This window comes from Amphibalanus amphitrite, unplaced genomic scaffold (genome assembly GCF_019059575.1).
Source record: "Amphibalanus amphitrite isolate SeventyFive unplaced genomic scaffold, NRLGWU_Aamphi_draft 000923F_arrow, whole genome shotgun sequence".
NCBI classification, from domain to species: domain Eukaryota; kingdom Metazoa; phylum Arthropoda; class Thecostraca; order Balanomorpha; family Balanidae; genus Amphibalanus; species Amphibalanus amphitrite.
This window is the reverse complement of record NW_024882417.1, coordinates 31,060-57,319: the sequence shown is the minus strand read 5'-3', so window position 1 is coordinate 57,319 and position 26,260 is coordinate 31,060. Positions and strand designations below refer to the sequence as shown.

At 50.0% G+C, this 26,260-nt stretch overlaps 1 protein-coding gene across 1 annotated transcript in view; it reads right to left on the bottom strand.

Annotated features, from left to right (window-relative positions):
* Window positions 1–16,349: 16,349 nt before the first annotated feature.
* The window catches only part of LOC122368106 (vesicular glutamate transporter 1-like), a 40,217-nt gene continuing 30,306 nt past the window's right edge, over window positions 16,350–26,260 (bottom strand). The window contains exons 11-14 of the mRNA XM_043341753.1: window positions 25,998–26,082; window positions 20,387–20,475; window positions 19,766–19,972; window positions 16,350–19,058 (exon numbers count right to left, since the gene is read on the bottom strand). Coding sequence (XP_043197688.1) covers window positions 18,933–19,058; window positions 19,766–19,972; window positions 20,387–20,475; window positions 25,998–26,082 — 507 coding nt within the window. The 3' untranslated portion in view covers window positions 16,350–18,932. The remainder of the gene's footprint in view (window positions 19,059–19,765; window positions 19,973–20,386; window positions 20,476–25,997; window positions 26,083–26,260) is intronic.

Genomic DNA, 26,260 nt, shown 5'->3' with positions numbered 1-26,260 from the left:
TATGCCTAGTTTTCATATGCTAAAATGGGTGCTAAATTTCAAACCAACACTTCCTAAAAACCACAGTAAAAAGGTGTAAATTTAAGGAAGTTAGCCGAGATCATTTCAAGTAAATGACCTTAACCTGAGTTTCACGTGACCGTGGCACCCACAACAATCAATGAGACAAACATTAGATAGTATATTTCACAATCACATGTTGTCACGTCCCTAATCATGAAACGACTATGGAAACACACAGAAGATGTGCGCTGACTTTCAATTGCTATTCTAGCCTGACATGATCTTGAGAAAAATAATCACAGGTCAAAGGTAATTTGGTTCAGGGATTTAAAATTCTCGGAGAAGATGCAAAAATTATAAGGGCTATTTAATTTTCCGGGAAGTTGTAAAATTGATTACCTCCAGGGCACCAAAGAATCGTCGCAATCCTTCGCTTTGCCGCGATTTATTGGTGAAAAACAGGGGGCTACTTACCTCTACTTAGGTATATGTGTGGTGAGGGTTAATATTCATTTTATCCATGTTGATGAATGTGCGACAATTTCTACATGGACTGAGACCAGTCCATATGAGTATGTTTTTCTCACGGACAATGACAATATAAAAACAAAGCGAATAAAACCAAACGTTTCGGACAACAACATGCGTTCGTCAGTGAAGAAAAATAAGTGTAGGTTTAAAGGCTGAAACAGACTCTTTCCGCGTTCAGGAAATCGCATGCGAGAGCCTATTCAAATACATTATAATTCTTCTCGCATCAATCGCTTGCGATTGCGTGCGATTGAGGCGAGCGTGCTTCCATGCATTTGAATAGGCTCTCGCATGCGATTTCCTGACTGCGGAAAGAGTCTGTTTCAGTTTTAACATCGATGAGAACTATATGCGGCACCGTCTCGGTCTGGCCAGCCGGGTTGCCGATAAAATACACAAATGTTTATAAGCTTCCATGATGTGCTTAAAAAACTGTTGAAAATATATATTTAAAAAATAAAGATTACTACATCATCGATTTTATCGAAAGAAAACATCTATGCCTAGTTACTTATTTCTCGCCACTGACGGAGGCACTTTTTTGTGCGAAACGTCTGGTTTTATTCGTATTGTTATTGTCTTGTCATTCCCTGCGAGAAAAAAGGATAACTCTTCAGTTATCAAACCATAAGAGTGAAACGGCTTAATGTAACACTTCAGTGTGTATACGAAACCTATAAGTCCCTAAAAATAATTCTATTTACAGCTTTTAAAAAGATACAGCTTATACAGCTTAGGCATAATTTTTTTCTGCATTAAGATAATATTCATTTATCTCCACAGAATATGTTCAATTAGTGCTGCTGAAGTTCGCTTTCGAAGCGTCTCCTCCAGGCATTCCACAGCCCTCTAGTGCCATTTTGGATCACGGAACATGGCTGGGCGCGGGACAGGTTGTCTGCGAGCTTGGACGGACCACGTGACCACCTCCTCCCCTCCCCCTCACTCCCGTCCCCTTCCCCAGCAGGGCGTCCGATCTAACCGCGCCCCAGGCAGTCGGCTCGGTCCGACCCTCACTGGTCGAGCCACGGCCCGGTGCCGCCTGAGTTTGTGCCGGGTGCAAAACTGGAGCAGTAACTAGCGCTGGAACTAGTAATCAGCACGACCATCGTCAGATGGCAGGAGTGAATGGAATAAGCGGTTCCAGGTTTCAGAAGGAATGGGGCAGGAAAAAGCGCTGAAAACAATGTTTTGCTGATACAGCCATAAAAAGTTCACTGAATTAGGAGAGCAGCACATCAGTTTAAAGCCCGTCAGATGGTGGTTTTAATAAGCACACAATCATTTCCCAATTCGCCTCCAACGGTGTCACAGGCCAAGAATACGCTGAAATACTAGTGTGTACAGAAGCAACTGCGGGTCCCTGTACCCCCAAATCTAGTTTTCTCACCGGTTTTAGGCCACTTATTTTTCACCCCTCGGCCTTTTTAACAAAAAAAAAGAAAACATTTGCAAACAAAGTGTGGTATTCCGTCTCAAAGCTGTGGGGGCACCGCCCCCACGGCCCCAGAGTTGGGGGGGGGGGCAAGCTGCCCCCACTGCCCCCCCGGCTCCCGCGCCTATGCTGAAAACTCCCAACGACCAGCAAGCATATGGAACGGGCGGCGACCCTGCGTGCTTCGGTAGGTACTAGGTAGTTCAGGCCAGAGTAGGTATATAGATCACCGTTCATGGGCCCTATCCATAGGCGCGGGGGCCGGGGGGGGGGGGCAGTGGGGGAAGCTTGCCCTCCCAACTCTGGGGCCGTGGGGGCGATGCCCCCACAGATTTGAGACGTAATAGGTACCACACTTTTTTGCAAATGTCTTCTTTTTTGTTGTAAATAAAAGCCAAGGGATGAAAAATAAGTGACCTAAAACCGGTGAGAAAACTGGATTTGGGGGTACCCGAGGTTGATCTCTATTATGGTGTGCCCCCCCCCCCCCCCAGTCTGAACGTAGTTCCCGCGCCCCTGGCCTTATCAGTAAAGTAATCTTGGCTCAGGCGGCACTGCCTCGCGCTAGCTCAAGGGCCTTTTGCTAGCTCATATAGCTTATGCCTGGCGCCCACAGGGCTATGTCACGCACTTGGAGGCCCTCTGGCTGCTGTTCGGCGCCTGGAGCGTCTTTTGGCAGATCTCGGGGCCTCTTACGCTTGGGTCGTTCCGTGGTTTCGGTCACGGTGACTGTTTCGGTATTCTACGCAATGATATGTAGGCGCATATACGCGTGTGCCTACCCTACACGCACTTTGGTGGTAATTCGGTGGTCTGGAAGATCAATCCTTGCAAGCTGCATACGCTCGGAGGGTGCTCAGGGGGCAATGTCTCTGGCACAGAAATCGGAGGGCCTCTTTATTGCTCATATAAAAACATCGATCGATGGGGCCAACCCCTTGAAAAGGCCTCCCATCTAGCTTCACATTTATGCCGCCTATTGTCAGCCTAATATTTAACCCGCGCCGGGCCATTGCTACGCGACTTCCGCGCCGGGCCGGGGGGAGGGGGTGTCTGAACAGTGAACACCGCCCGTCTAACTCGGCTCCTGGGCCACGTAGCGACATGCAGTAAGCGGCATTCGAAAGAGCGTCAAAAATAATGACGGAAACACTTCCGTCATTTTTTGGTCAGGTCAAAGGTCAGGTCGCCAAAGGTCATCAAAGGTCAAATGCAGTCAATTTCAACAACTTTGGAAACTGCCAACGGCTAACTCGGGAACCAGTAAAGCTACAGCGCTGCGGAAAAGCGCATTCGATAGCCCTTTTACGGAAATTTCTGAGTATTGTTCTCAGATTTGATCCCAGGTCAACGTTTAGCCTCCAGAGGGCAAAAACTGTAAAAATAGCAGTTTTCACGAAAATGGGGTTTCGTCAATAATTTTTGACTCAAGAGAGACACGACATTACTTTTGGCAGCATCGTATTCCTCTCGTCGTAACGCGTCGAAGAAACTATTTTTTGACCTTGAAAGGTCATTTTGAGAATTTGACCTCAGGTCAAGGTCATGTCCTGACCGGAAAGGGTCATGCTGCATATCAGTCGATCCGTATCGTCGAGCTGAATACATCTGACGTGTTTTCATCGCTCTAGCACGTCTTTATCAAAAGTTCTAGCCAAAAAACTGCTGGTGAGTGGTGACCCTTATGACCTGAGATGACCTCAGGGGCAGACAGAGGGGTCACAGTTGCATTTTTTCCGATTCAGTGTGTCATTTTTACCTAAGAACCGATGTTTGAGAGGGTTTTGAACATCATTTGTCCAAAAAAAGGCGCATTTCAATTTTCTCCCATTGACTTATAATGGGGAGGTCGCAAAATTTACCCGACCTTAGGTCAACGATATCAAAATTCCGAGATTAACACTTTGTACCTACATACTGTTACTCTTATCAATCGCTGAAAGTTTCAAGGCGATCGTTCAGTTGGTGTAGCTATGACGAGGATTGAAACTTTTTCTGAGGTGAGGTCACTTGACCTGACCTGGTGCCCTGACCTTGAGAGCCCTGGGTCTGAAATTTGCACAACATATGCGGAAAAGATGCATAAACAGGTGTGTCAAAAACGGCGGCGCTTCGCGCCGCTGTTTTTGAAATATCTGCGTAAAACCGCAGGGGGGGGGGTGTTCAAACACCCCGGCCCGGCGCGGGACGGAGGCCGTATCCATGACATGGTTTCCGCCGTTACTTACGGCGCCAGGGAAACCGACTCGTGATTGAGATTGATTGATGATTGACTCGTGATTGAATATCAGCGGGACTCGTACTGATTGACGCGACTCGTGATTGAATATCAGCGGCTCAGTGTTGCACTTCTAATTATATTATTGGCTCTATGTATGTTTACGAGTATAATTATTTTTTTTTATCCGTAAAATTTGACCTCCGTAGCTGCTGTTCCTAGGCACACAACAATCAACATGAGCTTTAGAGTGCAGCTAAAAACAACTTCCTCGCGTCTCCCCATCCTCCCAGAATGGACGAAGTTTAGAGCCGCTAGTCCATTGCCGTTTATTGGGTACTGATTACTGAACTATCTATCGAAGACACCGGCTCAGATCGGTTTCTGTTTCAGTATCGGTGTATCGTTGTTACTTTTACCGAAAAAAAAAATACAGAACATCGGCTAAAAAATGGTAGGCATCTAGGTACTCGTAGGTGTTAAGTGTAACAGTACAACAACAGTGTATCGTTTAAACAAAGCGTCCCTCTTAACTCTAAACAGCTGAGCTCAGTGAAGCTCTCGCACAGCCAATGTCAGCCGTTTTTGACCCCGCCGTCTAATTGGCTGAAACAAGCTCTAGTAAAGCGTCCTGTCTTCCTGCACAGCTACATTGAAACCGCGTGGTATGTCCTTCACAGTCCGCTTCAAGTTTCGACGAACCGACCGACGGTGAGTCATGCGTCTTTGGAAGGGCCTCCGGTTTCTTCTGTTTGCATTCCCGCCGACCCTGCCCCTCCAGAACCATCGTCGAAGACCCGACCTGCCCTTCCTGTGATCGTTTCCGTGCCGCAACTGTTTCTCTTCATGCTCCCCCGAGGTTGTCCTGCGTTCACTGCGGAGATGTGGTTCAATCCTGTCACCGTATTCTCTCAGACTCTGCCTGGCTGTTGATGTCCAACCATCGCTGCTTGAGGTCCCAGAACGACCAAGTTGTTCTCCCTGGTTCTTGAAGTCATCTTCAGGGCTCCGGAACTCGTGATCAAGGTTCGGATCTTCGCTCTCCTTATTCTGGTGCTCGTCCTCTGGGTTCTCAAACTCGCTCATCAGCCGCTTATGGCGGTCCCAGGCCTGGATGCTGGCTGAAGGTCGTGGATCTCCTCCTGGGAACCAGCGTATTGAGCCTCGATGGGACAGCCGCTGGTGGCTTTTTGTCCTGGACGAAAGTGATGCGCGACCTGGCTCAGAGTCAATGAATGCAACGTCTCTAATCTCGGATGGCGGGACATTTTTGTCATTCTTGTCACCAACAGCAGCAGAAGCATCCACAGCGCGACTCTTGTCTTCTACAACTCTCTTGTCTCCATGCAAAGGCTTCGATCTCTTCACAAGCGCGTCAAGCGCCGCGTAAATCTCGTCAGGCGTGGTCTTGCCGCTCCTGAGCATCTCTGCCATCATGTGACTGAGCGTGGGTTCGAATCCCAGCTGGATCACGTTATTTCCGGCGACCTGACTGTGCCTCTCGCCGCTGTAGTGCTCCCTCAACCAGTTCCAGTTGTGCCACCTTCGGTGTTCGAACGCCTCCTTGTCCCATGTTTCTTCGATACGAATGTCCACCTGAGAAAGGACACGGAAAAGAGTCACTGAGGCTCAGCTGAAGATGGGAATGTCGATCGGCCATATATGAAAATTAATGCGAATTTTAGTTTGTTTTCCTGCGTTGCAGCGTATGCACTTATATCATACATCATAACAGCCTTCTAAGTGACGTACCAATCATAGCCTTACGAACGTCTCCGTAAGTGCATTTTATCTGGTGCTTTAGGGTGCATTCTATCTGACCCCACCTTCCTGAGTACGTCCTCTTCTTTGACCAGCCTCCGGAGGTTGCCGTGCTCGTCTCTGATCGGTGGAGCGGCCGGCAGTCTCTCCTCGGTGACGTTGTGCAGCACCTCAATGACATAGTTGTAGGGACCTTCGTCCTGAAACAATCAGTGCAGGATCTGTAGTGACACGGTGCTTTCAGAGGTTGTACGGAGGTTGTCTAAACCAGTTGCCCGATCAATTTGCCTGTCCAACAAGCTAAAAGGATGCTTGCATGCACTGCAACGTGTTCTTACTTCAGATGCTAACGAGTGTTTTCCAGCACAGTATAACCACAAGCGATTGAAATATGTAGGGGAGAGTGGGGAAAGATGCCCATTGCCCAGCCCAGGGTTTGACTATGTCATATATTATTTGAAAATGACGATCAGAAAGCCAAAACTTGGAGTTTCAACGGAAGCCGACATCATTTTTCTCCAAAAATATCACACTTTCGTGCCTGAAATATGATAATTGATAACTTTTTTTGCTATTAAGCATTTTCCTGAAGAAGTGAAAGGGGGCATCTTACCCCACAGGGTGGAAAAGACGCCCCTGGCGCTGGGTAAGATGCCCCCTGCACTAAAAGTGACATAAATAGGCACGTGAATCGCCTGAACGAATCAGTAGTCCCTTCGAGCCTGCAGTAGACACCAAACGTCATCGAAAGGGCCCTCAAAAGTAGTCGTAAGGGGCTTCAGAGGTCATCGTTAGGGTCATCATAGTCCAGCGTGGCCAAACAAGCCTCCGTGGTGGCGTTCGGAGACCACTGTGGGGCCCTTATAGGTCTTCATGATGCTTGAGGGCCCTCGAGCCCATCGTGGGGACCTCAGATGCCAGCGCGGCCCGTGGAGCCAACGTGGGAGCCCTCAAAGAATGTCGTGAGGGGCCCAAGAACCAATAATGGGGCCCACAGAGGCCGTCGTGAGGGCTCTCAGAGTCAGATGCCGCCCAAAAAGTCGCTGTGTGGGCCGAGAGACCGGCATGGGGAGCACCCGACCGTACCGGACTCTCAATAGTCCCAGGTCGGCTTTTGTCTCTCATCACAAGTATGTAATAAATGATTTGACGGGCTGCTTGAAGGACAGCCTACGGATTTAGGGGGGCGTCTTTCCCCATCAGGACCGGGGGCATCTTACCCCAAGGTACCGAAGTAACATTAAATCAGCACAATTTGTTAGCCATAAAACTACACCCTGAAACAAACTGTTTGGGACACAGTACACGCATGTTAATGTATCACGACTATAGCAAGGGACGCAAAAATTATCTACCTTTTTTGATATTTACAATGTTTTGACGCCAAAATATTTTTTGAAAGCAGCAAATAAAAAACATGCAATCACCAGCCAGCCGTTGCCCAACTGAGCTTCGCAAATTTTTGTGCAGTTAACAAGGCAGGCTTCTGCTTTACGCTAAGAACATTAATTTCCAGGTTCGATTCTTTGTTTCCCCGCTAGAGGGGGTGGGGCGTCTTTCCCACCCTGGGCATCTTACCCCACTCTCCCCTACTCTGAAGGCAAGGTGGTTGTTCACCGTTCGGAAATCTACATAGACACACGCACCGAACAAATCACCATGTGTAGAGTAAATATTTGATTGCTGAACATATAAAATGGTGTGGAAGGCACACTATCAGCTCAACGACAAACCTGCGATATCTGCCTCTGTTTGCGCGCCATTTCGCGGTTACGGCTGGCATCCATAGGCGGTGCTGGTGTCAGCTGGCGAACGCCACCGTGGGTTCTCAGTAGACAGTTGGCACATCGAGGTCGGAACGGGCGGCCCGCGCCATACACAGCCAGCACGTCATCCATTTTACGCCGGCGTCGTTCGTCCTCAGACGGGTAGAGAGATTCTTCCACGTCTCTCTCCAGCTCACCTGAGGGCCAACGAGATAAGGAGCGCAGTCAAAGACGAAAACGCAATAACGGATAGACAACCGGACGTATGTATAACTAACCGCTGATAAAATCTGCTCTTGTGCATGTATAGTCAGACGTCCAGCCGTATAAGCCGTGATATGGTGGACAGAGGATATTTAAACCCACACCATCACATTTTTGCTGATATGAAACGTTCATCCTAATTTTCAACGTTTATGACCTAAGGTCATGTCAATTTTGTGGCCTCGCCATTTTAAGTCAATAAGGAGGTGAAAATGCACCTCTTTTGGGCAAACTCTTTTATCATCATTTCTATTTTTCCGGACTTTGAATGGGCAAATTCATATGTGGCTCCCCATTATACCTCAGAGGTCATGCCAGGTCATTAATGGTCACCAAAGCATTTCGACAATAGATTGTGATAAATAATATGGATGATAAAAACACCGTAAATAGGCTTATTTCAACAATAGGAGTTTGCTAATATGCAACGTGATCTTTTCCGGTCAATTCATATCCTTGACCTGAGGGCCATTCAGGCTGACCTTTGAAGGTCATATGAATAACATCCAGCGCGTCTCAAGAAAAGTAAAAAGATGGTGGAATAGGCGATCCATGCATTTGCACCAAAAACTTGTTCACAAAAAAAAAATCTACACAACATCTATTTGTACAGTCTTCTCCCCTGTGAGCTAAAATGCTCACCGAGATGCAAAAAAAGAAGGAGAATGTTTATGCAATAATTACATCAGCCATACAGTGCAGTCAATGTAACAGAGGTGCTTCTTCCGTTTCTCACCTATGTAGGTCTCCGGCTCTGACGTGTCAAACCCAGCTGCCACCGCCTCCACATCACTGATCAACACCGGTCTGACGTCATCTCCTACGTCATCGTCCGGGATCAGGAACGGTCCGCTGACCCTAGCCTCTGCTCGGGGCAGCGGCTCAGCCGGTGGACCACCGACCCTAGCCTCTGCCTGGGGTAGCGGCTCGGCTGTCGAGCCGTCAGCTCTTGGGTCGCCTGAATTCGTAGCCTGTGAGGTCCCCCATCCATCGGAGGATACCGTAGTTGTGTATTGAGATTCCCGCGTCTGTCGGTAGATGGCAACACTGCGGGAGCTGCAGCTGTTAGCAGTAGGGAGCAGCATCAGCAGTAGCAGACAGGGCAGTGCCCTGGCCGGTTGTTGACCATAGCGATTGCTGTGATTTGTTTCCATAATACCGAATCCCTTGTCTTCGGAAGAGTTCGCTCATCGCACTACAGAAAATTTCATAATTGACCTATTTTATCCCACACATCTTGATGCTACTCGTGCCATTTTTTTCCTTTACCGTCTCTTTTGCATCTTGCATCATTCGTCCAGCTACATTACGGTTTTCCTCTTAAGTTTCTCTGATACGTTATTTTGTTTCACCACTGGTCACTTTTGTCCCCGTAACGCAACCGTCTTTCCAGTGTCACCACGCACCTTCTGAATGGTCGCACCAGAGACACTATCAATTCCGTTCGTCAATTTCCTGTCCACGCACCACAGCAGAAGCCAGATGTCTGCCCCCTGTCTCACTGCCACTGTTCCACCGACGGCCACTCTATCCACACTGTGTCCAGACATCTGACACACTGCGCTCACGTGGCGCCGCGCGTGGTCTCACTGTCCACATAGCGTGTCGATCCGAGCCACGCGCGCTCAGTGAAGCACACAACGTCGGTCAGCCCGCTTCCGCTTTCTGTCCAGAGACGCACAGGCGCGGGTTATGTCACAGGTCGTGACATCATGACCCGGTGACGTGACTGGTCGTGACTCGTGACGTTTTAAGGCCAGTTCAAAGGTCGTGACCGTAACTCGTGGAGTTAGCAAGAGGTCGCGATGTTAGCAATGGTCGTGGTTGTATTTGATACAATGACTTCAATACATTTTGCAAGGCCGTAAAATATTTTGCCACGTATTGGTATTTCGTCAAGGCGCTATTTCATCTATTCCTCCACATTTTATCATGTAAAATATGTCGTAATCTGCTTAAATATGCCGTTAAATACAACATATTTTTTCCGCTTACTAATTGATATCAAAATAAAATTACTCTTGCAACCAAAATAACCAATGTCACATAAATAAAACCAGCCACTGTCATGAGGGGAGCTTTGGCTTAAGACTCTAACCAGCTGGGCAAGAACTGCAATTTTTCATAGTCTCTTCCACCCCGATGTGGCTGAGAACGAGTTACTCAACCGGTCGCGGGGTTAGTAACGCCTCTCTGCGTCTGCATTCGTGATCCGTCCTTTTCCGTGACATGCAACTGGTCGCGGTGATGACGATCGTGCCCGAAAGTGCGCCGTGCAGTGCTTGCCACGGAGCTCATAGCACGAGCTTTGGAAAGGTGATGTAGTTTAATTAAATTGTCACCAGCCTCCCGTCTATCCCCAGTAAGGCAGATACTGGACAGTCGCCAGCCTTCAGCCTGTCACTAATCAGTTGCAACGTCAACAGTGAACAGGCATTGTCCTGTCACCAGTAGCAGACACTGGACGCCTACAGTCACCAGCCTCCCGTCTTCTAACAGTCTGTCACCAGTAGGGCAGCCACTGTCCTGCATATGTAGTCACCAGTAGGTTAGACATTAAAACCAAACAGTCACCAGCCTCCAGCCTGTCACTAATCAGTCGGACTGTCACCATCCTCCGGGCTGTCACCAGTCGGGACAGACGCTATCCTGTCACCAGTATAGGACAGTCACTGGACACTGACAGTCACCAGCCTCCATCCTCTCACCATTCGGCGGTCGGCTGCCGTCAGCCGTCGGCAGCCGACCGCGAGGAGTCCATTAGACCCACCGGCCCTTTGTCTGTCGCTGGCGACGGGCTACGCTGGTGCTGCGGTGGCAACAGCCCCGGCCCGGCTGACGCCGCACAGACAGGGACCGGTCGGTGCAGCGAACAACAGCGACGAACAACCCTTACAGACATGGGGAGAGAGAGAGAGAGAGAGAGAGAGAGAGAGAGAGAGAGAGAGAGAGAGAGAGAGAGAGAGAGAGAGAGAGAGAGAGAGAGAGAGAGAGAGAAGAATAGGGAGAGAGAGGGAGGGAGAGAGAGAGAGAGGGATAGGAGAGAAGAGACTGAGAGATAGGAGAAAGAGAATGGAGAGAAAGAGAAAAAGATCGGAAAGGAGAGAGGGATTGATGGAAGAGGGCTGTCCTTAGGGCTGCGCCCTTGTCGATCGAATTCATTTTGTGACTCCCCGTTCATTGTTCAATCCTATCATTTTACTAAAAAATAACTTTTTTTGAAAGCTTTCTCTTCATGCTTAGACCCTTTCCCTTCCTTAACCCTCGCCCGCACATGCTATTTTCCCATCCAAGAACGCACATGCGGGGGGGGGGGGTTGCCACCCCCCGCGCCATTTCGTTCCTGTTGGAGATAGAGCTTAGCGGTAAAGACCAAAAAGATTCTTTGGGAAGAGACGAATCCAATGATACCCAGTTTTACCTTCTCAGGTCAGTCATTGACCTCCCAGGTCAGGTCAAACTAAAAAATGTTGCTGTTTTGGGTCATCGTTGGATATCAAGTGCGCTGCTTAGCATATACCGATGACGATGCCGTTTTCTGGTGTCAAGCCAGCTAGAACCTCTTTGTCACACTACCCGACCAGGTTTTTGCTGCTGAGTTCATTTCAGGTCAAGTTAGGTCAAGGTCAATTATATGTGTTTGTATGTCTGTGTGTGTCTGTGTGTATACTGATGTGTGCACCGATTGTTTATATGTCCATATTACATGAAATCATGATCTGAGAGGCTTTTACCAAAAATGCAGTAAAAAAAACTTTACAAAAAGTAAATTCCGCTTGCCTAAAACGCAATTATCTTAGATGACCTAGGTTGACCTTGACCTTGACCTTGACATCTGTACATCGTCGAACAACATGTTCCATGATAGGTGGGAGGTAAGACTGGCAAAAAAGGCCGAAATCAAGGTTTCAAAAGCTCACAAGGCCCATAGCCAACGCAAGATGTTGAGAATTGGCCATTTGGGTCATGACATGACCTGAAAAACAAGGTCATATATCCAAAATTAAAAACTACAGAAACTTGAAATTTTCAGTGGACATCAAGAAAGGATAGAGGAGCAGCTATACGAAAAATCAGCCTTCTAGCTCTAAAAATGTTGAGTGCAGAGCAGAAAGACTACCTGGAGGGGGGTGGCAACCACCCCCCCCCCCATGTGCGGGCGAGGGTTAATCTTATACATCACGCTTGTACTTCATATCGTCTACTTCCTCCATCCCCATTTCGTCTTTTCCTGCTCCACCTCTTCTCCCTCTACCTCAATCTCTCTTTCCTCCCTCATTTTTGCTCTCTCTCTCTCCCTCTTCCTGCCTCTCTCCCTCTTCCTCCCTCCCCTCTCTCTCTCTCTCTCTCTCTCTCTCTCTCTCTCTCTCTCTCTCTCTCTCTCTCTCTCTCTCTCTCTCTCTCTCTCTCTCTCTTTCCCTGTCTCTTCCCCTCGTTGTTCCCGGCGCTATATCTGTATCCCTGCCGCCGTGGCTCCCCAGCCGAAGCTGTCGCGATACGCCGGCTCGTCTTATCACCTTACACTTGGCTGCCTCCGGATACGGGCCGCCGTCAGACCGGGGCCGACGACGCCCGATCGCGGCCCACAGCTCCGCCTCTGAGGGAGCTGGGAGCTGGAGCTGCCGGAGCTGGCTGCTGGAGCGGGCTTCGGAAACCGGCTTTTTAGTTTAGTTTAGTTTATTTAGCATATCATCCACGGGTAAGATGACCCATTTATAGACAAAGTCATCAGAATAAAAACACACAAACGCAGCAAGGTGAATAACAATGCAAAACAGACACAATATCGACACAAACACACCTCTGTTGGTCTACTTCTCGCGCACATAGGTGATCACATGCTTTTTGAAGTTCAGAGCGCTGTGGTTCCATATGTCAATAGCCCGGTTTCGGTCGAGAAACGCGTTACAAAGCTTCGGCAAGCGACAGAATGGACTATTTCTGACCGTGTTGACCCGAGCATACGGCACATGGAACAGCGTCCTATTCCGGAGCGGGCGAGGAGGCACTGCCAGCGGAAACTGTTCCAACAGGTATGACGAGTCCACAGCATGACGGTGAATGTTGCGGATGAACATGATGTCATGCTGTTCACGCCGCGCTGCGAGGGGGGCCATGTGGAAGCGCTTCATCAGGGCGTCGTACTCAAGGGACACGTCTGTGTCTCGACATCTACCGCTCAGCCACATCAAAAACTTATGCTGAACGCGCTCAATGCGTTTCATGTGCGTCTCTGCCGCCCCTCCCCACACCACGCCTGCGAACTCGAAAATGGAACGAACATTTGCGCAGTATGAAGCCAGCACAGCCTTTACATTGCACTCACGGAGTGACCTGCCACGCTTGCCAGTTTGGAATGATCGCATGAGCACGCCTAGCGCCCTGTTAGCCTTACGAACAGTAACATCTACATGTTCACCAAATGTTAGCTTCTCATCAAGGTACACACCCAGGTCTCGCATCACACCAACTCTCTCCAACTGCTCGCCTCCCACAGTGTACACACCGACAGTTGGAGCATGCCGAAGTGTTAACGTTAACACTTTACACTTGGCCGGGTTTAGTGTGAGTCTCCATAGTGTAGACCAACGATGCAAACTGTCCAACTGCCGCTGTAAGAAGTCCGCATCAGCAGGACAGTCTACCTTGCCATACAGCTTGACATCGTCGGCGAATAGCACACAATCAGTTTTCACGCAGTCAGGTAAGTCGTTAATGAAGCAGGCGAACAATAACGGGGAAATTAGTCCGCCCTCCGGGGTGCCTGACGGTGCCGACGCCCACTGCGAACACTTGCCCTTCACAACAACGCGCTGTTCTCTTTCCGAAAGGTACGACTCAAACCATGCAAAAGCTTTGCCTGAAATTTGATATGAATTTTTGAGTTTGTGAAGAAGTAGTTTGTGGTTAACACTTTGGAAGGCCGAACTAAAGTCTGCACACACAGAAATATTGAGCGATGTCAAGCTCAATATACTCGTAAATAGTTCAATTAGCTTCAAAGTTCTGCTTCACTTAGTAAGATATCTTTAGTTTAAGTATTTTCGTGATAAATAAGCAAGGTATCCGTCGCACAACGCCATAATAAGTAAAGGCATCAAGAATAAGTTTGTTTTTATACGACGTTTATTGGTTATCTAACAAACATCGGCAGTTTTATTACACCACACAAGCATCTTTACGCAAAACAGGATAATGTAACAGCATAACAGATGTTCAAATACCTAACTGATATGTTTCCATGCAAAGCAAGTGTATCCATACGCGAATGAGTGTTGTGTCGCACTGGTAATTGCGGTACACATCCAGAGTACCGTTCGTTTACGTCAACCAGTGTAAATTTAGCGAAATTTTGAGCTATATGCTGACGGCGGCGGCGCCATTTTCGCAATCTGTCAGTTATGCGCCGGGGACCGCGGGGGCCGGCGGGGGAGTGTTGTGGCTGCAGTGCGCAGAGTGGGTTTGCCCATTCTTGTGCGATCAGTGAGATAAAACAGTGCTGTGGTGTTTATCTAGTTCGATAATAAGCTGAGTAATGAGTGACTAAGTGAATAATAAGTGAAATACTGCATTGTGGTCATCGTCCGATAACTGCAATCAAGACCGAGTCTGAAATCTGAAGCGGAGCGACATTGGAGGAGCTGCTGGAAATTATCCAGCTTTGTCGGAGTGCTAAGGTGGGCTTGTAATTTTTCAACTGAGCTGCTGTCGTGTTATGAAAATAATGGATGCACTTTCATGCTTTTCTAGGGTTAATTAGGTATAGGTATGCTAATATTTTGACAGATAGACAACAGAGAGCCGATGGCTAATTAAATGAACGATAATTTTGGCGCAGTGAAGTAGTGCGTACAGATGATATATTTTTTATCTATTAATTAATTACAGGCAGTTGACGGGAGACGGGCGGTGGCTGCGACCTGTAGCGGCGCCCATGCGTTGTGAAATATCAGCTTGTATACATGATAAGATATATACGCTAATCTAACTTTTATTTCCGTCAGATGTGATGTCGATTCTTAACAATAAACGACAAACAAACAAACGTGTTTGCAGCATGGGGTAGGCATTGAGCATCACAATGTTTCGTTGCATTTAGCTTGGCTCGCGGCTGGCGACAACGTCCCGCCGCGTGTCGCTTGCGTTACAAATTTTGCGGGCCCAACATTAGCTTTACCAGAAAAAATCGTTATAATAACCGTCATATTTGTGTAAATTTACCGTCATGAATTTGTGTACGATTATCACGCGAGTGTTCCTTTTGGTACTTTTTACCAAAAACACATATTTGTGCGTAAATGTAACGCGAGATCCGCGGTAAAGTTACACTGAAAGCGGTTCTCCTACACAATAGTGAAGCACTCCGAAGCTAGCAAAACACACATATAAGTGTTCTTTTACCCAGAAAACAGAGTAATTTTACACCAAAAAATGTTCCTTTTGGTACTTTCAATTACACCGTTTTTCCGCTCAATATTTCTGTGTGTGTGTATAAATCACATCAGTTTGAGAACCAGCAGCGATGTTGTTCCAGGCAGCGTTCAGCATTGTGAGCAGGTTCGATGCACAAGAGCGGCCCGGCATGAACCCGTGCTGTCGGTCTGACAGAACAGGCTTTACATGTGCGTACAGAACCTCACAAACAACACGTTCCACCACTTTCCCAAACATCGGCAGTAGCGATACGGAGCGGTAGTTGAGCGGTGAGCTTTTTGTACCTTTCTTATGGATCGGCACAATGTTTGCACGCTTCCACACCTTGGGAAATACGCCCTGGTCAAAAGACAGCCTGCACAGTATCGCCAGCGGCGCCGCCAACTCGTCAGAACACTCTCTAATGACACGAGCGCTGACATTATCAGGACCGCACGCTTTTCCAGGGTTCATGCCCTTGAGAATGTTCCTGATGTTCTCCGACGATACATGTAATTCCCGCAGTGGGTTCAGGTCATATACAGGCGCTTGAGGTACATCGCTGACAGACGTGTCTGCAAACTTGCAAGCAACAACTCTGCTTTGGCAGTGTCGTCCGCTACTTTCTCGTTGCCGTTTACAAGTGGTGGGATTTCACTGTTTCTACCTTTGACGGTTTTTACATACGACCAAAAACGCTTAGGGTTGGTTTTAAGATCATCGGTGAGATTCTTCAGGTATCTTCAGGCTGAGGTTATTTCGGTTCGTTTTGTAGGTCTTCCACGGTAAATATGAATCTGAACATGGAATAAAATTGGTCACTGCAACATAACCTATGCATTCGTCGAAAGCCATGCTTAGCGAGGCGAGTGGATGTTCTTCACTGTCCGTTCAGCCAAGTCAAGGGCGTGCATTGTGAAATCATTTTGTCTCCGAGGAACCAGATAAACTCTTTATAGCCATTGCACAACATGTATTCATATACATTCCACGCCAACTAGAGGACACATAGCGCCTGTTGTGCTGACAGTTTTCGGAACACACGCTGGCAGACTGCGTTCTGGGGCCGGCGGTGACCTCCGGCCCCACTTACCACATCACTTATCAACTGTGGGTTTGAGTGGTGTCAGGTCGAGTGACCCGCCCCTCACCAGGGTAACCGGTATGGGCTGGCTGAGGAGGCGACACCGAACACTGTTATTGCTTCCGTAGACATTGATACAGACGGTCTAAGGAAAGGACAACTGCAAACACGCACACACACAGAGCGAATAAGACAGCGAGAGGAAGGAAGAGAAGGGGTAGAGAGAGGACACAGGTAAGGCGAGGTTATACACAGACGATTAGTGGCTACCTATGCGACGGCATTTGAGTCGATTAGTTGATTCAGTGGGGAGCTGATTAGAATGTATCTAAAGCACCGGTGAAAGCGATTGATTAGAGTTGGAGGCTGGACACTTATGACTGGCTAACATAAGACCTAGGACGGGCAGTGCGTTTCCCAATAACATCTTCCAAACACCGGACGCAGTTTGCTGAAGGCTTACTCACACGTGACCAGAGATGTTGATTTCGCACACATGTGTCATGATGCTGGCATCTGCAGATGCCAGATTCACTTTCAAACTTCTTGAAAACATTTACCTATATATAGAGCACACCCTACAGCGCACCACTACGGGCCTGATGCTATCTGCCGTAGTTTCTGCTTACGAAAGAATATGTTCCGTATTAAGTCTATAAAGCAGTCCGTTGCCTGATAGCCCAACAAAACACTGTATAACATCTATACATTTAGAAAATGTTCAGATGATCTAGCAACCAGTGAATAACACTTTAATTTTAACACTGAGACACATGAAGACGTCGTAAACCCACGCTCATTCATAAAATGTCTGTTGAACACCACAGCGAGACAAAGAAACACACACCGAGTACTCTTACTAAGCCTACAACTATAGTCAAACAAAGTGACTCTTTCAGAAACGCATCACACAATTACCTGTATGCAAAGTACTTGTTGATTTTTCATACAATCAACAGAAGTTGATAACAGAAGTTCATTTTCTCCATACCCTTGCACACACGATAGCATGTTCACAATGATACGAATGCGGCGAGCGCATCAACAATAACAGTGTCATCAAGACAATTCGACCGAGTTTCGTAGTAGGGCAACATTGCAGGAATGATCCTGAATGTTTTTCATCATCGCCTTCTCCCCAGCATCATCGCTTAGATCATCAACTTGAAAATCAACAGTGTAAGCACATCGCGCACATGCAACTCTTCAATGCAAACGCGCACACACGAACACATTTACTTGCTCTACGCGCGCACGTGTTCGCCACTCACTCATAAATATTCAGCGTTACATGTCTTAGTTCTTAAGAACCATGTTATCACACATCCTCTAAAAAATGAAAGAATGCCGAAACTGGCTAAAAGAAAATTAAAAAAGAAAACATTTTGTTTGGTTCAAATATAAGCTGATGTAATGACTAACAGCATTTGTTATAGTGAATCATTTGCGTAATGAAAAAAAAACTAAACTAAACAAAGATGCATTTACCTGGTACACATCACACCAAACGTTACAATCCTGCAAGCACATGCTTTAAACGTGAAAACCACTATCACAGAGGCTTCAGACGCTCAACTTTAAACATCTTACAGATATTTTAAACGCAACATTTTTCTACAAAAGGAATATCGGATCATACAGAGGGAAGTCTTGAGATTTTTCACCCTACCACCTATTCTTACTGAGAAAGACAATTAGTTTCAGTTTCATCCCTGCAGATACTGAAATAAAATGGTAGGTATTCAAAGATAAAAAAGCGCAGATGAAGGCTACTTTTCAAAATCAATGATTACTTAAAAGAAAAAAACAAAAATGACTATATAGGTTGACACAAATTGGGCATAGCATGCTTTGGTAAGCTGCCGATCTCAGTTCCATATAAAAGTCATAGAAACGTTCACAGAAAATACCACATCAAAGTCATAAAGCGGGTAAATGATGAGCGAAAATGATAAACCGCAAAATATTATCGCAAATCGTAAAAAAAACGTTTAATCAAATGAATGATCATAGACAAATTAACCGCTTCTATGTTCACGACAGTTTCGGGTGCCATTAAAAAAAGAGAAGACGTTTTGCCTCATGCTGCGGTATTTATGAATATACGAACAACTGGAAGCTCTTTGGATTTGCCTGCAGTGGATTTGAGGGCTCTAGCAGGAGCCAATCCGCGACACAGCACTACCGAAGACGACGGAGCCTAAGCTGTTGTTTCGCAGCTGCACTGTCGCTGCTGGGTCGTATGGCTGTCTGCAGAGAGCACTGTTTAATCCCGTCCCGCAGCGTCCCTGCACATTTTCCCTATGTATTTACTAGGAGCCTACAGCGAGCGAACCGTACCCAGACCAACTGGAGCCACCACGGCGCAACTAACGCTGTGTCGACTGTCAGAGAGGCAGTGCTCGTCCGCCGATTTTGAGTCCGATGTCCTATGACCGGAGCAGAGGCTTGTTATGCTCATCTGAAGCTCTGGCCGGTGTAGTCGGCGGCCGGCGGAGCGCCGCTCGCGAAGGGGTTGGTGGGGTTGGCGCTGAACACCGGCGCCTGGGGCTGCTCGAACTGACCCGGGGCGGTCATCGCTCCCTGTGAACACAACGCGTCGGTGTAAACAAAATAATGTTCCATGAAGTGGCATGAGGAAAGATATATGAAACAGACTAGTGGTGTCAATCGGAACTTGAATCTTCGGAATTCCGATTTTGTCCCATGTCCAATTCGGAATTCGGTTGGACAATGACGGCAGGCGTTGGACAACTTTGCACAATCACTTGCTACACCTCAGCATTTTTATAAAGCAATCGTGTTTAACACTGATTGGCGAATAGACAGCTCAGCTTTTGAGATGATTAACACGTTAAAGCTGGTAATAGTAAATTAGGTAAATAACAGTGTTGAGTGTAAACTATTGCGTAGGTTTCGGACATCTTTGGACAAATGGCTGGCTTGGACATTTTTGGACGGACAATCGACGTAAGCATTGAAAATTGGACGGACATTGGACATACATTTTCTGGAACTGACACCAGTAAAACAGACGTTGCGATTTGTCAATGTAGCATAACACAATATCACTCAATTGGCATAACTACGTGCGATCAGCTTCGCAGAAAACGTCATAAATAAACGCACAAACAACATGTATTGATGCCAAGAACGTTTATCAGATATGTTCAATGTTCATATATCATTGCTTAGATCGTATACCTCAGCAAGCTTCATAAGATTATCTTAACGTTCTAGCAAATGCCAACAAAGATAACAATAAAACGTCGCAATATTTCCCACCCTACCTGAGCATATGCAGTCTGTTGGATGTATTGAGCCTGTTGGTTGTACGGATTGGTGGCCGGTATGGGCGCAGCGGGCTGGGGGTACTCGGCTGGAGCCGTGTGACTGAAATCGGCCGCAAACTCTGGGGCCGAGCCGTCCTGGCCCTGACCGTCCAGAGCTCCATAGGTGATGACCCGACCGGACCCAGCAGGATGCCCGTTTGGCTCCTAAAGGGACGAACACAAAAAAATAGTCAGCAGTGCACACACTGTGCAAGGGGGGAGGAACAGGTTGATATGCGCATACATTCTCAGTTTTACCGTACCGTACCACTTTGAGTCACTGTGAAACTGAATTCATTCACTGCTGTTTATTGCTGCCTTTATTATAGTTTACGTCACGTTACTGGTGCTGCTGGTGATATAAAAGTGTTTCTATGGCGTTACTTGACTGCAGGGGTCTGTATGACGTCATATGAATACCGCCAACAAATGATAAGCCTCCGCCCCGTTGAAGACATTTATGCAAATAGCTCGCGTACTGCCACGAGGTAAAAATATACAGGCTTCCTATGACTATTGCCCATTACCCAATGACTTAATGACCACTATGACATATTCATAAAAGGTCAGTGTTGTTACCATGGGCGGTTTTTTGTCGAGCTGCTCCTCCTGTCCCAGCTGAGTATGTGCCGCTTCATCGGGTGGAACCGCCCAGGGCTGCAGCTCTCCTAAAAAGACATCGGCGCATTGTCATCAAGACATTACACAAATCCACGAATTGTTCGATACATAAAGTACATATAGGTTCATAATCTTGTATATTTTTATCAAAATTGATTTGATCAGTGTTGTGTTGCCTCTTCACTGTGGCCTCGTGAGAGGCGGGCGGCCGAAAACAATCACCGGAACTGCCGGACATGTATTCTGCCGCCGCACAACAAGATGCCAAAAACCCACGTGACCAACGCCTACGCCGCCATTCCCGGAAGTCCACCCCGGACTTAGTAGTGGGCCGATGCCGGTGACTAAACACGAGACGAGAGGGCGGTGAGCGTTCTTACAATCGTAGTGCCTATCAAATAAGAAACTAAGCACGACTACAACGCGTGGGCATGAAACGTCTACATTTTACAAATCACCTTGGCGCCGGTTCGGAATTTGCAATCAGCTGACACGACTTGGGTCTTCCCTAAAAATAACAAAGCAACCTCGCACAATTCTGGCGCAGCTGATACGAACACTGAACAGCGCAACTAAATTCACGACACAACACCACCCCTCTCTTTGAGGGAAAACACACCCTATGAAAACACCCAGGCACAGGTACGGTGCTGAGCTAAACTGTACACGCGCAAACTCGCCTAACCTACGGCGAGAAACGCTTCCGCGGCCTACGCACCCTACGGCTGCGGCGCGGGGCCGCATGCTCGTCAGGGGCGGCACCGACTGGCGCCGCTGGGACAGGACTGGTACCCCTGGGCGGCTCGGGACACACATCATCGGTAGGAGCGGGGTCCACGGTCACAGGGGCTGGGCCAGTAGGCTCGGGCTCGCCCCCGACTGGGTAAAAGGTCACCGGCACCTCGCGATCAGCTTCCCCCGGGCGGCCCGGTACCAGGCGCCTGGCATGCACCCGCTCACCTGTGGCCAGCCTGTCGCTCACCTGTGGCCAGCCTGTAGCTGACCGGACCGGTCCTGCGGCTCACCTGCACAGAGCGCTGCCCCTCGACCCGGCCCGTCCCGGGCTTCCGTACTCGCACCCAGTCGCCAGCTTCCCATCGCGGGGCGGCCGTGGCGGTGCGGTCATACCGGGCCCTGTAGGTCTCCTGGTACGACTGGTGATGCTGCCGGACAGCTCGATCCTCGGCAGCACGGCCGGACGGGGTCACATCGGACGGGGTCACATCGAGAATCGTCCGCGCCTCCCGCCCCCTCATCAAAACAAAGGGCGACACTCCGGTCGCCGGGTGGACCGTGACCCGGTACTCACCCAGGAACTTTCTGACAAACGTCGAGCGCGGCTCCCTCGCCAGGCGAGCCGACTGGATGGCTTCCTTAACCGTCCGGTTCAGCCGCTCGACCATGCCGTTGGTCTGCGGCGAATAGGGCGAACTAAACGTCTGTTTGACGCCCATGCGACCCAAAAACTCGGCGAGTCGGCCCGACCGGAACGCAGGGCCGTTATCTGACAGTAGCTCCAGCGGCACACCTTCGCGAGCGAACACTGTCTCCAGGAACTGGCAGATACTGTCTGCCGTCGCGTCCTGGCAGAGCGCGACCTCCGGCCACCGGCTGTACATATCGACGAGCACAATGCCGTAGCGCTCAGACGACGGACCTCTCATGGGACCGATCACGTCCACCATGAGGCGCTGCCACGGTCCATCTGGAAGTGGGATGGGCTGGAGGGGCGGCCTCTCCCTCCGCACGTGCCCATCGTGCTGAGAGCAGACCTCACAGCTCTTCAGCAGGTCACGCACCTGCCGGTCCAGGCGCGGCCACCAGAAACGCTCACGAAGCCGCTGTTTTGTGCGGACCACCCCCTGGTGGCCCGCGTGCGCGTTAGTCAGAACGCGCTCGCGCAGCGCCGCTGGCACCACCAGCCGGTCACCGCGGAGCAGCAGCTGGCCATGTACGGACAGCTCGTCCCGTACCTGAAAGAAACCAGCTGCTCGGGGGTCAACGTCCCTCTGGCGGGGCCACTGCCCGGACACGTACCCACGGACGACGCTGAGACACTCGTCGGCCGCCGAGGCGTCACTGAGCTCCTCCTCAGAGATGGCTGCTGCCACCGTCAGAGCTGCAATCTGGAGATCGTCATCATCCGGCCACCAGGTCTCGGCTACCGGCAGCCGTGACAGGCCGTCGGCCACGGTGTTCCGCTCCGAGCGGACGTACTCAACGTCGAAAGAAAACTCGAGCAGGCGGGCCTCCCACCGCGCGACACGCCGGCCGACGCGCGTGGAACCCTTGGGACCGAAAATAGTACACAGAGCCTGATGATCCGTGCGCAGAGTGAATTTCCGCCCCCAGAGATAGTGGCGAAACTTCTCACAGGCCCACACCACGGCCAGCGCCTCCTTCTCCACAGTGGAGTAGTTACGCTCGGCCGGAGAGAACGACTTAGACGCGTACGCGATGACCCTGGGCGACCCCGAGGCGTCGATCTGCGTCACACACGCGCCTGCTCCGACGTCGCTGGCGTCGGTCGTCAGCACCGTGGCGAGCGCGGGGTCGAACATACCCAGCGCCGGTGACTGACGGATGGCGTCCTTGACGCGCTGGACGGCGCTGGACAGCGCCGGCGACCACTCGAACTTGTCAGCGCGCAGCGCAGCTCGCAGCGGCTCGACCAGGTCCGAGTACCGCGGCATGAAACGGGCGTGGTAGCCCGTGGCTCCCAGGAAGGCGCGGAGGCCCTTCTCGTCCTGTGGCTCTGGAGCCTCCAGCAGCGGACTGATCCGCTCTGGGTCGATCTGCACACCGGCCGCTGAGATCCTGTAACCGAGGAAATCAATGTCACGGCAGCCGGTGGCACTCTTGGACCAGTTCACTTTCACACGGTGGTCCTCCAACCGCCGCAGCACCTGCTTCAGGCGAGCGTCATGCTCCGCCTGGGACGGTGCGTGGATGATGATGTCGTCGAGGTACACCTCCACCCCGGGGATGCCCTCCAGCATCGACGTCATCACCCTCTGAAAACAAGGGCCGGCACTCGCCAGACCAAAGTTTACACGGCGGAACCGGTACAAACCCTTGTGGCTGACAAACGTGGTCAGGTTCTGGCTGTCGGGATGCAGCTCCAGCTGGTGGTACGCGTCCTTCAGGTCCAGCCTGGAGAACATCAGCGAACCACGGAGCCGATCGAGAACGTCCTCAATCCTCGGGAGAGGATGACCATCCGTGATGACCGCCTGGTTCACCCTCCTCATGTCAACGCAGAGGCGGATGGCACCGTCCCGTTTCCTGCCAACGACCAGTGGTGAGATCCAGGGAGACGCGCTCACCTTCTCAATCACACCCTGGGCCTCCAGCTCATCAATCCGGGCACTCACTGCGTCCAGCACAGCCAAAGGCAGGCGGCGCAGTGGCTGGCGCACTGGTGGTACCCCTGGGTCAACTGTCACTCGGTGCTGGTACCCAAGGATAGCGGGTTGGGCCCCCGGAGAGGCTGGTAGCTCGTCAGGAGGGCTGGTGGGTTGGGCAGGCTCAGGAGAGGACACACAGGTGGGGTTGGTGGACACACTGCACACACGGTTGCCCACAATACAAACATCAAACACTTCCATCAGGTCAAGGCCCATCAGAGCGCGTCCTGACGGCACAACATACACTTTGACCAACTCGGTTTTCCCCCGGCATGACACATGAACACTTTTCACCCCCAGCACATTTAGCACGCTCCCCCCGTAGGCACAAAGGCTCTCCTCGGCTGCCCCGAGATCACCCTGCACAGAGTCCCTCGGCAGGATGGAAACTGGAGACCCTGAGTCCACAGTGAAAGTTACCTTGAGCCCCTCTACCTCAGCATCAAGGGTCAGCGGCACGGCACTAGCCCCAACAGCTAGCACCTGGACACTAGAAACCACACTAGCACCGCAGTGCTGGGCAAAGTGGTTGGTCTTACCGCACTTGGAGCACTTCCTACCGAACGCTGGGCAGCTGCGGTCACCTCTGCGATGTCCAGGGCGCCCGCAGCCCCAGCACTCAGGGCCTGCTGTCTGCTGCTGTGGTTGCTGCCGTCTCGGCTGCTGCTGCCTCCCCTGCGGAAGCTGCTGCCGTCCTTCCTGCTGCTGGGCTGGGACCGGGCCGAAGCGTCGGCGTCTGGACCCCCCTCGCTGAAACTTCTGTGGCTGCAGGGCCTGGACAGGCACAGGCACGGCTGGTCCCTCGATCACCCTTGCTTCTCGTTCAGCAGACTCCAGGGTGTCGGCCAGAGTCAGGGTCTTCTCCAGAGTCAGACCTGACCCTTCCATGAGAAGCCGCTGCCTCAGCTTAGAGCTCACGGTCTTCTCAATCACCTGGTCTCTGATAAACTCGTCCATCTGGGCACCGTACTCACACGTGCTGGCCAACTGGCGCAGCACGGAGACCCACTGGCTGGTGGTCTCACCTGGTTGCTGCCCCCGGCTGCGAAAGCGGTAGCGCTCAACACAAACATTCTGTTTGGGAGCGAAATGGGCCTCGAGGCGGCGCAGGCACCATTGGAAGTCGTCCTCGCTTTCCAGCTTCTCCATGGGTGGCAGATTCTCAAACACCCGCTGCCCCTCCGTCCCTAGACAAGTCAGGAGGACAGCTTGGCGACGTGCGGGAGGGAAAGCGTCACCTCCGACCGCACACAAAAAGTTCTCAAACATCCTGACCCACCGAGGCCAGGGAATCGCCGGCTCAGCTCCAGCGGTGGGCAAAAACGGCGCGGGAGCCGCCGCGAAATCCATGGTGAAAAATCACTGTTCGAAGTCCTCAGTCGCCACTTTGTTGTGTTGCCTCTTCACTGTGGCCTCGTGAGAGGCGGGCGGCCGAAAACAATCACCGGAACTGCCGGACATGTATTCTGCCGCCGCACAACAAGATGCCAAAAACCCACGTGACCAACGCCTACGCCGCCATTCCCGGAAGTCCACCCCGGACTTAGTAGTGGGCCGATGCCGGTGACTAAACACGAGACGAGAGGGCGGTGAGCGTTCTTACAATCGTAGTGCCTATCAAATAAGAAACTAAGCACGACTACAACGCGTGGGCATGAAACGTCTACATTTTACAAATCACCTTGGCGCCGGTTCGGAATTTGCAATCAGCTGACACGACTTGGGTCTTCCCTAAAAATAACAAAGCAACCTCGCACAATTCTGGCGCAGCTGATACGAACACTGAACAGCGCAACTAAATTCACGACACAACAATCAGCCAAGTCTGTTATATGCAATTTGTTTCTGAACAAGAATGCCAGACTGGAGGGTGTTAACTTTATTAAATGTAATGGTAAGGCTTGAAAGTTTGATTTTAGGGGAGAAAAACCATTATTTTCATCAAATGCTTTCCGGGCAGTGATAAAGTGCAGAAAGTTTTGGCAAGGCGCGGGTCTTATTCCTCTAGATAAACGTAAAACAGCACATGTGCCTAGGCTAAGTATCCATACAAGTAATTTGCTCGGACAAAAAAAATGTCATCCTAATATCATTGGGGAGCACGACGTTTTTGAACAAGTATGCAATTGACTTTTCTTCTGCCTAATTATTACATTACTTACCTGAAGCGAAGAGTCCGTAGAATATGATGCCGATGAAGTGAATGACACCGGCCACGATGAACACCTTCTGCCATTCTTCTCTGGACTGAAAATTGACACAAACACAGCGTGACTGGCAGGTTCAGCGAACTAACCACACAGGCCATGGTCGATGGGCTCAGTAAATGCAAACAGCCATTAACCGGGCGTGTGCACAAGAGTCATACAGCCATGTCCATGGCGGCAAATACTGGCGACGTCAGAAAAACAACCGCCAATAGATG